Source organism: Gymnogyps californianus, chromosome 1 (genome assembly GCF_018139145.2).
Source record: "Gymnogyps californianus isolate 813 chromosome 1, ASM1813914v2, whole genome shotgun sequence".
Taxonomy (NCBI): Eukaryota; Metazoa; Chordata; class Aves; order Accipitriformes; family Cathartidae; genus Gymnogyps; species Gymnogyps californianus.
In genome coordinates, this window is record NC_059471.1 from 167,896,773 (window position 1) to 167,909,594 (window position 12,822).

At 39.0% G+C, this 12,822-nt stretch overlaps 1 protein-coding gene across 1 annotated transcript in view; it reads left to right on the forward strand.

The window, feature by feature from the left end:
- FGD6 (FYVE, RhoGEF and PH domain containing 6) overlaps positions 1-12,822 on the forward strand; it is a 74,908-nt gene that overhangs the window by 51,206 nt on the left and 10,880 nt on the right. Inside the window, exons 10-17 of the mRNA XM_050902044.1 lie at positions 1,271-1,329; positions 1,448-1,519; positions 2,033-2,101; positions 3,761-3,844; positions 5,021-5,100; positions 10,815-10,917; positions 11,408-11,554; positions 12,392-12,494. Coding sequence (XP_050758001.1) covers positions 1,271-1,329; positions 1,448-1,519; positions 2,033-2,101; positions 3,761-3,844; positions 5,021-5,100; positions 10,815-10,917; positions 11,408-11,554; positions 12,392-12,494 — 717 coding nt within the window. The remainder of the gene's footprint in view (positions 1-1,270; positions 1,330-1,447; positions 1,520-2,032; positions 2,102-3,760; positions 3,845-5,020; positions 5,101-10,814; positions 10,918-11,407; positions 11,555-12,391; positions 12,495-12,822) is intronic.

Genomic DNA, 12,822 nt, shown 5'->3' on the forward strand with positions numbered 1-12,822 from the left:
TATTTTTCAGCAGGCTCAGTTGACATCATGACATCCATATCTAAACTTAAATTTTGATCAGATGCTTGATATGTGCTATGCCTTTTAACTGTTTGACTCCTGTGCTTGCATTGCCTCAGTTCATGAAAATCTTGAACAAAAATTCTCCTTAGATTGACTTAGGAGGAGCTTTTTGTTCACACTTCAGTTTAGTTTCTTATATGGCTTCATGACCTTCTGAACCTTTCAGTTCAGAAAGCTGTATCTTTTAACGTGCTTTCTTTCTGAATATGAACTCAACAATAAGGAAAGTATATACATTCTACAGTACTAATACTCTAATTATTATCTGGAAAAAAACCCCAAGGCTTTAGTTTTACCTGGTTTGGTAGGCTTCTCTGGGGACTTTTAAGCACATGTTCCTTTATTTGGAGTGCCTGACTGCACTTCAGTTACTTGGAAGGTGCTAAATGCTTTAGAGACTACATTTTATCACAGCAGTTGTTCGGGTTTTCAATTAAATGAGTCTTTTTTTTTTTCTACTTAAGTAAATTACAGGGTTTTGGATAAGATCCTTGGATGGGTTCTGTCTCATATACACTCACTCACTGTTTAGTAATTTATATAATCTTTTTATGTAACCCCTTTTTACAGTTACACCTTAGCATATATTACAGTCGAGTTGCTAGTTATTAAATATCAGTACTTAATAAAATCCCTTGTCTTTGGTAACTCTTCTCTTTCAGAGATTTTTTTTTTTTTTTTTTTCTTCTGGTATTAAAAGTTTGAAATTTAGAAATTTGAACGTTATACTATTATCTTGAGGTGCAGCAAAACTAAAGGCAGAAGAAAGAAATTGCAAAGATTTGGATAATTTTTCTAGGTAGTCTTCCGTGACTGGCACTGGAAGCAGTTGTGTAAAATGGAAAAAACTTAATCTCTACATAGTCTCAGTTAAAATGTTGTTAACTTTTCTGCTGTAAGTAGAGACATTGAAACTAAAGTAATTCTTTGTGTGAGAAACTAGAATTTAATTTTGCTTGCGGACTGTTTTGATTAGCTGTAAGAAATGATTGACACTGTTGGTTGAAGCAATGACTTGCTAGGGCACACTTATTAAACCACGATCCAAAGACTCTGGGATCTGTGGGAAGTGCTCCTGAATGCAGTGACTGTACAATCAGGTCCTTGAATCTTGGCATGATGTGGAAGGGCAATATTGTACCTGTGCTATACATAATACCAATGCTAACTATTCTGTATAACCAAAGCATCATTCTTCATCCTTCAGATGCTCTAGCTGTTGTCATAGAAGTTGCAAACCATGCCAATGACATCATGAAGCAGGGAGTAAGTATTTTGACTTATGAAGCTGGTTGATTAAAGCTTTTTCTCTTTTTAAAAAAAAAAAAAAAGTCATGGATGGATGCAAGGGCAATTACTTACCTTTTGCTTTTTCTCCCTGTAGGATAACTTTCAGAAACTCATGCAGATTCAGTACAGTTTAAATGGACACCATGAGATTGTACAGCCAGGAAGGGTAGGTCCTCCAGATGGCATTCAGCAGATTGCAGTAAAAGTGCAGCACAGATGATATGCAAGCAAAGTACTGAAGCTGGTGTCTACTGAGAAGAAAAATGGTCCATCGCTTAATTATTCGGTTCTGACAGTCAAATGAATACTACCTCTCCATACGTGTGGGGGTTTTTTTTAGACATTTATCTGATGAAAACTTACAATTTTTAGAATATGATTCCTTGCCAGATCTTGCAGGCAGGTTTTTTCCCCTCAAGCTTAACCTTGTATTTGTCGTGGTTTCCAGTGCAGAATGGAAAACTGTAATGCAGGCATTCACGCTCACTTTTAGAGAAACCTAAGGATGAACAGCCTTTCTCAGAAAGGGAACCTTGAATCCCAAAACTTCTGCAGCGCTTCTAGTGTAGTAATGACAACAATAATAATCATCATAATAATGACGATGAAAAAGTCAGCTCATTTCTACGGCTTGTGCCCTGAAAAGCTAGGTTTTGAATTGCTTGTTTTAATTTTCTAGGTCTTTCTGAAAGAGGGAACACTGATGAAGCTGTCCCGGAAGGTCATGCAGCCACGAATGTTTTTTCTGGTAAGATGCTGTGTATGTTGCTGTGTGCCTAACACTAGTCTAATTTTAAGTGGTTGAAACATTACACCGCAAACATAAGTAACTAATAACTTCAGGTAGTGGAAAAAATGACCGATGGTTGCTGTCCTACTTGCTCAGTTCTAATTGAGAGAGATCAGCTGTTGCATATGCGCTAATTTTAATAGAAAACCATTTCTCACTAAAATGTACTGTTTTGAACAATGCTTATTTAAAATTTGAGCGCTTTTATGAGAAGACGTTATCTGTGGTAGTGCGAAAACTAACACAGTTACTCCATCCCACTTAGCTGTACCAGATCTTAAAACTTACAACTCCACTGCTGCTGTTGCACGTTTCCTTCCCTCCCTCCCTCCTCTTCTCTCCTTCCCCTGCACGAGCCCGCTTGCATCCTGAGCAGAGCACTGGGCTGGAAGTTAAGTGCCGCGTTCTCTTCCTGTCTCTGCTGCTGTTTTGTTTTGAAGCTTCTGTGCATCTCTGAAGTTTCTGTTTCCACTTGAACCTTTTGTTTATCTCTTCTACTTAGATAGTAAAGCAACTGTTGCTGCGTGTAATTTATTGGTCCACAGTCCTGGCTGAAACCTGTCTTGTAGTTACCGTAGTACAAATAAATATTTCCCTAGGCAGTCATGGAGTATGTATTCTAAGCTTGAAAGTGCCTGTCTTATGCTCTGGAGATGACTTTGTAGCATATAAAGCACCGAGATAACTGCAAACTGTATCAGTTAAAATAATACTCTCAAAAATCTGGTGCTATCTCAAGCTGGACTTCCCAAATCAGATGTTGTTAATTTGAGTGGCTGTAGCTGGGATTTTCTTTGTTTTGTTCTTTGGGGTGGTGATTTGTTGGGGTTTTTTTTGGTTTTGGGGTTTTTTTTAAGATATAAAAGGTGCAAGCTAGTGTTTATACCTTTAAACACTTAAGCAGTGATTTTTTCCATTGATCGTGTTGTGAGGATTTAGTAAGGCTCGTGAAACTTTTGGTTATTTTGCAAAGAACCTCATAGCAAAAACTTATGAGACAGTTCAGTTTTCTGATCTGTGTTTATGTGCAGTAAATGAAGTTTGGATCCATGTGTTGAACAACACAGAAAATAAAAAAAATCTTAATAGCTGTTCAGTAAGTGCACTGAATGAGGCCAAGTCTGGTAGAACAGGAAATAAACAGTAGATGCACATTTAAACTGGTAAAATTCACATGGTACATATGGATAAGTTTGTCCTTATAATCATAAATTGCTAATCTTAATTCTGCTATCTCCGAGTTTCTGGAATGTTTTGCTTTTTTTGAATGATTAATTCTAATATCCTTTTAAAGTAGTTTGTTATACAGTATAGCTGTGTACACAAGAAACATTTTTGTCCTTCTTGACAGCCTGTTCTTTGACATCCGTGCACTGTTTACTCATGTGCCAAATACATATTTACACAAGGAGGATATAAATAGACACCTATTGTTATCTAAATTCATACATGAAAATGTTTCTTGGGTTCTAAGTGGAATAATAGGAAGTGGAAGATGCCCTTCTGGACAGTTGATCTCAGTGCTGTATGAGTTCTGTACTTCCAGTAAAATGCATCTGAAATTGTCTGTCTCTAAACAGTCTGTAGTCACTAAAAAGCGTTGCTTCTATACTACAGTTCAATGATGCCCTGTTGTATACTACTCCAGTTCAGTCAGGGATGTATAAACTCAACAACATGCTGTCGTTGGCTGGAATGAAGGTGAGTCACTTGTAAAAATGAGTCTTTCTCCAAATCTATTTAAACTCGGGCCTTCAAATTTTCAAAACACAATTATGTTTATTGTTGGAAAGAGATATTAAAGATGTTTATGTTTCACAGCAATCCTACAGGCTTAACGTTTCTTGCATAATATGGCCTGTGGGATTGCTATCTAGGTTTCCTTAAAAACCTGTTGCTGCAGGATCATCTCACCGGCATTTCATCCAGTATTGTCCTACTCTGAAATAGTCTGCCTACTTATTTTTTGTATTGTATTTTGTTTACACTGCCTCACTTTTGCCTTGTAACTGCTTTTTATTGCCCGCACCCAGAGATTGGGCATCTCTGCCTGATAAGCTTCTGGTGGATCAAGTCTCCATGGTTTATAGAGATTTGCTAACTGTGAGGGAAGATATGGCTTTTGTTTCTGAGCCTTTGTGAAAAGCATCAAAGTTAAGCCCTGAGCCCCTCTGGGTAGTGATAAGAGACATGCACACCATATATTGACACGGTCTCTGACATGACAGTTAGTGGGAACAACAAACCATTGCTTCGGGAATCAAGTAACTTGTCTGTGGTCCTGTCAGAGAAAAGCACCAAGTCCAGCTGCAGTGCAGATCTGGTGCCCAGGTCCAAGCTTTCGCAGACAGAGCTGCAAAATCTCTTCTCCCAGCAGATGTCTCGTGGTGGCTCAAAACCTCTCTTAACTTTTGAACTTCTTATGTTTGAAACTTGGTAGCTCAGAAGGATCAGCCGGGTGGTCCAGCCCTTGGGGGTATGGGGCAGATGCCCACTCTGGGGCACACCGGTAGGCTACATCTTGTCCTGCAGCAACAGCAGTGCCATTTTTTTGCCCAGTTGCAGAAGGTGCTCAGAGGACAATGGGCCTGGGCATGTTGAAGCACAGTGGGAGGTGTCTGACAGCTCTTGAGCTTCATTCCCCTGTACGTCTCCAGTGTTTGTATGGGGCCACACTGAAATAAAATGGTGGGCTGCATGTAATCTTAGTGTAGCTGGGCCCTCTGGACTGGTGTATGATCTCCTACTTTTGAGATTTTTCTCTCCAATGTACCCCTTCTGCAATAAAAATGTAAGAGATTTTACAGTAAGTAAAACTAAAGCAATTATAAAAGTACCATTTCAGTTTGAATGTCAAGTTTTCTCTCTCGACTGAAGGTTAAAAAGCCAACCCAGGAAGCGTATCAGAATGAACTGAACATTGAAAGCGTGGAGAGATCCTTCATTCTTTCAGCAAGGTAAGTCTTACAAATGAATAATGATTTAAAAAATGTGTGATTTCAAGCAGGCCACGTAAGCTTTTTATAGCTTATTTTGCACTTATGTAATGAAAAGTTACCCTTGGCTAGAGTAATTACAGAATAGAGGGAATGACAGATGAGTTTCTGGAAATAAGGTAGGCTTTGTTCTAATTTACTTTTGTTCACATTCAAAATCTGATTTTGAAAATTTAAGTTTATTTTTAAATGGGCCGGCAGAAAGGAAGCCTGGTCACATGTAATAAGTTTCACAGATACCATATGAATTTGTAGTCTTTAATACAGTTCACCCTGACTTGTAAGGAAGACGGCCCATTGTGATGGATAGAAGCACAAAAGCTATAGTAAATTGGCTGGTATTTGAGCAATTTGGGCTTAAGGCTGCAGCTGGTAGGGAGTCTGCTGTCCTCAAGACAGTTGACTGTTAATCTGAGTGAATAAAACTCTTGCTTGGTTCCTCCTTTCAGCTTAGCTACACCTTCAGAAACTTAAATAAATTGAAATATTATCCTCTCACTGCCTTTCCTTGAGAAGAACAAGAATTAAAATTGTTTCAATTCAATTAATTTTAGGCTTTGCTTTTCAGTATTTTTTTTTGTTCTTCCAAAGTTACTGATATGCTCTGTCAGTGTGTTAACAGGACAGGGTATGAAGCATGACAGTAAATTTTGATATTATTATTGGTAACTGATATGAATTGGAAGAAGTCATCCTGGTCTTCTACGTAAAATAACAGTGTAACTGAAACAAGAAATGGATCTCAGTGAACCTGAAATTATGGAAATGGCAGCAATTACTGGAATGGTACTTGTCTTTACCAGAAAACCAAATTCTCCATGTAGCAGCAAAAGGATGCATGGCCACTAAACCAAAGCAGCTCTGGTCTGCCTTCACCGAGATGCCTTTAGCAAAGACGTGGTTTTGTGGATTGTTGTTTTTACTGTGTTTGAGTTGGACTTTTATGTGTTCTGACATTTGTGACAGTGCTGATACCAATGAAGACAGACATGTTTTCTCTTTTTTTTTAGCAAAGCTGAGCAAGGGCAGACTGCTTGTTTTTGTGTGACCTTGTAAATACCGACGTGAGGATGTCTGCACAAAGATAGCAGTATCTCTAGCTGAGGGGTAGACCAAGGTTAACCTTGTTAAAGTAGCCAAAGGAAGTAGCTCAATTGTCTGAGCAGTAGTTACTTACAACAACAGACTTTAAAGGAGTATTTTTGTATTTTTTCAACAAATTTAAATGTTTCTTATGGTTCTTTTGCACATCAGGAAAAGAAGATACTTTTCACAGTTTAGGGTATGATTCTGCTCCAGTGTAACATGAGCAGGTCTGTGCTGCTTAGGTGTCTTGGTGACTGTGTGTCACACAGATACGTGAAGACATTTATGGGATTGCAGTAGGCAATGTGGATTTATCTCTGCTTGACTTGAAACAGCATTTCACTTTTAATTCAGTCATTTTGAAAAATTGTAAAATATCATTGGAACTTGTGAAAAGATTATCATCTTGAAGTACAACCTACCTATTTTCCACAAAACAGGATAGACTTGTGTTTTTGAGGAACTGATTAAGCGGTAGATTAAAAGCAACTCCTGTGAAATACATGCTGGTCCATAGGGGAAAACTGCTATATATAACGTTCGCATCAAATTGGGCAGAGTTTGTGACATGCCTTTGTCTTGACATTGAAATTACTGGAATTACCCTCATGTTACCAACTAAAGCTGCTCTGATTTGCCTTTTTTTAGTGTTGTTGATCTTGCATCTTTCGAGAGCGTTCAGCTCTGTTATTTTTATACTTGCTGGAAGCTATGTGTGTGCAAGAGGCCTAAGTTACACAACAGTGACATAAAGAGGTTGCTTTTGGTTGGGATGAAGGAGGTGTTGAGGACCCCAGGTGTAAATGAGGATTTTCAGATTGTTACCTGTCCGTAAGCGAGGCCTGGGTCTGTTGTGGTGTGTCGTGGTTTAACCCCAGCCAGCAGCTAAGCACCACGCAGCCGCTCGCTCACTGCCCCCCCACCCCTGGGATGGGGGAGAGAATCAGGAAAAAAAACCTCGTGAGTTGAGATAAAGACAGTGTAATAGGACAGAAAGGAATGAAAAACAATGATAATGATAATAATAATATGACACTAGTAATACTAAAAGAATTAAACTATACAAAGCAAGCGGTGTACAATGCAATTGCTCACCACTCGTTGACTGATGCCCAGTTAGTTCCCGAGCCGCGATCCCCCCTCCCAGCCAGCTCCCCCAGTTTATATACTGGGCATGATGTCATATGGTATGGAATAGCTCTTTGGACAGTTTGGGTCAGCTGTCCTGATGGTGTCCCCTCCCAGCTTCTTGTGCCCCTCCAGCCTTCTTGCTGGCTGGGCATGAGAAGCTGAAAAATCCTTGGCTTAGTATAAACACTACTTAGCAACAACTAAAAACAGTGTGTTATCAACATTATTTTCCTACTAAATCCAAAACACAGCACTATACCAGCTACTAGGAAGAAAATTAACTCTGTCCTAGCCAAAACCAGGACATGGTGTAGGAGGGAAACAAGTGAAAAACGACCAGCAGTAGGTGCTTGCATATATTTTTTCCCAATTAAGTATATTGTTCCTATTGATAAATATCCTGGATGTGAAGAGAATCAGTATCTTGTCAATACAGACTGCGTCTTCCTTTTGATGATACCTCATTCTAACAGCTTCTTGGCTCCTATGTGGTAAAAATCTCAATTACAAAACTGTTCAAATTAATCTTACAGACATTGGAGACAAGTTTCACTTCTGTGTTTTTTCAAATAATAAGCATTATGTGGCGTGTACACCAAAGAAGAGATTCTGAAATGATCCTGGGGGCAGAGACGGGGAGGGGAGCAATTAAGCTGGTGAAAAATTGCTAGTAATAAAAAGTAAGCCAGTTAATAACAGAAGTATAGACTAATGCCTAGACAAGAGTCCTTGTCGCTTCAGGTTTAGTTTTACTGACTGCATTAGTATTCTGCTTTATCTAGTCTGGGTTGAGGTTTCAGTTTTCCTGGGATATCTGTAGGAATGTGTATTGTTTTACATGGTACAATGCAGTATTGTACTAGAAATCTCTTAATCAGAGAAACAAGTTAGCACATCTGCATGATACAGCACTGTACAGAAGTGAAGCTTTGGTCCTGAAAAGAATAGTTGTGCCAGGCTGACATGGTCTGAGGCCAGCTGGCCTCGTCCCCCTCAATAAGGCTAGCAAAGAGCTACCCCAGGCAGACATAGCTGCATCGCCTCCCCTAACATAAGGATAGCTTATGCAAGACTAGCTCAGCTGGGAGAGGTGCCCTAAAGCTCTGATCCTGCAAACAAGAGGGGTATGCTTCTGTGAGCCCTCCTGGGACCACCGAACTGCTTAGCTCCATTGGGCAGCTGCGACGTGCCCCTAGTGCACACGTTTGCCAGTAATAACAATTGCTGGGGCTCTCTGCAGTCCATTTAAAGTTTTCTACTGTTTTCTTAAATCTTAAATAAATAAAAAATAATAATAATTTTTAAAAACTCTTAAGAAAACACTGCAATTTTAGTAAACAAAATTACTTTTGGAAGGATGCACAAATACTGGACCTGCAGCGAGGGAAGCAGTAGGACTGTCCAGCTGTGGGGGAGGGCTGGGAGTGACAGCAGAAGAAACACTGCCTATTTTGCTGCAGCAAACCATTACATCAGTTCAGTTGCCGATGGCACCGCCTTTGCTTTTAAGTTCTGAAGGATTGTAAACAACCCTAAAGGCTAGCACTAGCAAACCTACCAAGTGCGAGCTCCCTAGTGAAATATTAGGGTGTGAGCCATGTAGCTCATTGTGCAAGCAGCCCCATATGTAGCAATCCCCACATGATCGGGGGATGCTTAATCTCCAAAAACTGTGCCAACTTTAAATTCCATTATTTAATATAGTTTTAGGAACCTAATTAAATGTAACCAGCTTTTGAAAAAGCCAAAGGAGTTGATTAGAGTTATGAATGTTACATAGCTAATGCAGACCAGTTGTTCTTACTGGATGAGGAAGCAAAGGTAAATAAACTGAACAAAATGTTCCACTCAGTCTGAGATATTGGGACAGACAATAATACATTGCTTTGCCCTTGCTTGTATCTTATTTCCTCTCCTTTTGTTCTGATTTTGTTGCTGTGCACACTAGATCATTTTTACCCCTCGTGCCTCACAGGCTTCCCCCATGTTTACCTTACCAGATTTGTCCTCTCTGATTTTCTATAGTACTCAGTTTCATCCAGTTCAAAACCCTGGCTCAAAGTATTTTCTTTAAAGGTTCAAAGATGATCAAAGCTTCCAAATTCACCTACAAAAGCCATTAAACAATAATTGGTGTTGCACACCTAATTTGTGTAAATCATTGCTTTCTTCTTCCCTAACTTTCCTTTTTATATATTCATCATGTTCAATTCCTTGGTTTAAAAAAGGTAATTTATTTGATACTATTTAATAAGTGGGGAATAAAAAAAAAGTTGGTAGTAGATCCTGGTTTAAATTTTAGAAGGCCTTTTTAAGCTGGCATGACATCTCAAACAAGCGGTCTAGCTGTTCCTCTGCCACAAAACTGCTTCTTTCTTCCTTAGAGCACCCTCCATGGTGCTGGCACAAGTAGTTGTTCAGCTGCGTGATGAACCCAGTCGGTAAACTGATCCAGAGGAAGGGCAGGTTGATGGCTTGCTTTAATATGGATTTGTTTCCCAGTCCAGCACACTGCACTTACAGCCCACTGCATAGCCGTGTGTGTTCTGGCACAAGGGAGAAAAAAAGACCTAATGGCTGAGAGGGAGTATAGTAGGCTGCCCTTTGCGGCAGCAGCAGCATGGATTTATATTATATGAAAGTGGTGGTGTGCCCACGGCCAGAAGAAGTGCTTTGGCATTGCACGCAATCCAGTATAGCTGCAGGCTCCCACTGTGCCAGGCACTCCTTGTTCTCCCTGCTCCCCGTGCCGTGCCACTTCAGCCTAATGCTTTCCTTGCACTTGATTAGTGATCCAACAGCTGTGGGATAAAGAGATGCAGTAAACTTATCTGTTTATCTCTTTGGGTTAGCTAATCCAATGGAAAAATTTGGAAAAAAATAATTACTTCAAAGCATCATGACCTGGTAGGAGCAAACAGTCAGGAGCACAAGGCTGGGGAAAAGACAGCACATTTTTTCTGACAGAAGCTCAGGGTTTCACAGGGTTGGGTATAACAAACTGCACCCTGAGACACAGGGAAGGGGGGGGGGGGGAAAGGCTTGCTGAAATTTCAGAGTCCCTTTCAAGAGAGAAGGCCCATGCCTTTGTTCTGGGAGCACCATTTACACCAGCATTACTCAAGCTATTCAAGGGTCCAGGGAGAAGGGGGAAGCAATGACATACAAGCCTTGAAACAATCACAGGCTGTTTTGGAAGGAGGAAAGGGAGGGAGGGAATCCACATTATAACAACAGACACAGAAATCTTTTTCAGTATTAATTGACACAAATAACTGACACAATGCAGACAGTTAAAAAAATAATGCCAGTTTCAGTAGGAACTGGAGATGGTCTATAAAACTGAAATTGCAAGAGAGTTAAGTCAATGTGTAGTACAGCTAATGGAATTCTAATCAACACTTGCTGCTTAGTTTTAAATGTTAATAAATTGATCTTTTTTTTTTTTACTCCAACAGTTCTGCTACAGAAAGAGATGAGTGGTTAGAAGCTATCTCCAAGTCAATTGAAGAATATACAAAAAAGAGAATCACATTTAATCCTAGCAAAAGTCTTGAAGAGGTATATCACACCATTATTGTTCGTTTGTTCCCTTTTGAATATAAAGTTATTTGCAGGTGTTTAGTGAAACAAGAGGCATTCCATGATGAATAATAAAACAGGATGGTAAATGATAAGTGAGCAGATGATATCTACTTCATAAATTTAAAATTATTTCCTTCCAAAAAACCCAAACCAGCTTTCTCAATTCTCTCGGTAATCTTGCAAACAGAAAGATTAAATGACAAGATTTTAAAATATAGCAGCTATTGATATAAATAGGCTGGTAAAGCTTGAAAGTCACACAGCCTTTTTGAACTAATTAAATGCAGCTCTGTCTTCAGGCTTGCATTATAATCATCACTGATGCAATAGTAGATAACATTTAAGACCATGACAATTTATCAGAGAAGGCTTTCCAGCATAATTAGAGTTAACTTATAATCACTGATAAATATTAATCTTATTTCTCATCACTGAATGTAATGGTATTCTGCCTATGTTCTCTCAGGCAGATCCAGACAAACAGGAAGAAGATAGTCCGCTGGGATCAAAGGCTCCGATCTGGATCCCTGATACTAGAGCCACTATGTGTATGATCTGTACAAGTGAATTCACGTTGACATGGAGAAGGCATCACTGCAGGGCATGCGGAAAGGTTGGGCAATTTTGTGATTACCTTTTCCATTAGTCATTTAGGTTCCTTGTGTGACAAATACAGATGGAGCCTGATTGCACCTAAACAACTCTTTTAAGGGAACACTGTATTATGACACAATTACATGGATTAAAAACAACATGTTGGGTTGTTATGGGTTTGTGGGGGTTTTTTTTGAGTAAGGTGTTATGACAGACCGGTGGTCAACCTTTTAACCTGTTACATATTTCTTATTTTGCGTTTCAGAGTACTATTTATGGTTGTCTTCTGCTTCTGCAATTACATAGTACAAAGAATGTTAGCTGAAATGAGAAAAATATCTTCCTCAGTAATTTTCGTAAGATAAATAATGATTTTGGTTTTAAGTTAGTACCAAACTTATTTTATATTTAACACTTATGAAAGGTATGTCTAATAAACCTTTATTTTTCTTGTTTTAATCAAGTGAGAATACAGAATTCAATACAGTTGAGACATCTGTGTTGTGGAGAAATTGTCAAGAGAGCAATGACTATTTTTAGTTATTACTTTAAAAGCTTATGATTTAAACAGTTCAGTAATACAGTAGGCTTATTCTGCTTTTCATGGATTGTTAACGTTGGCTTATTGACTTGTGTAATTCAGTGATTATTTTCTGTTTAACTTTTTATCATTTAGAGGAGGAAAGAGCAGCATGTTGAACATAAGGACAAGCCAAGATCTTAAACCATTTTCAATGTAAAATAGTGCCTATTTCAGGTTCTGTTATGGGATTAACAGTACTGAAGTGAACGTCTTTGAGCATTTGGTGATTTACAGGTGCACATCATGTACGATAATGCTTTTATCTGTTTCCAGATTGTCTGTCAAGCTTGTTCGTCAAATAAACATGGTTTAGACTATATGAAAAACCAGCCAGCAAGAGTATGTGATCATTGCTTCAGGGAGCTACAGAAACAAGGTAAAGAAAATCTTCACAAACTGTCTGTCTTATTTTTGTGGCCCTTATTAACATGGTATGTGTGTGCTGGGTTCAAGTGCCTAATTCTGCTAGTGCCTGAAAAGCGATAGGCATCTGAGGTTGTAAGAGCCTATACAGGTTTCTGTGGAGTAAGCTAGGAAGTGAATTTGCAATACATTGGCTCTTCCTTCCAGAAACAGGCATGCTTTTGCCCTACAGTAATGACACGTAGCTTATGCTGCTTTCTTTTTGAGATAACTAGTGTTACATTGCTTTTCATTAATCACAGGGTACAAGTGTACATTGAAGTCCTTGCAGCTTATCACGA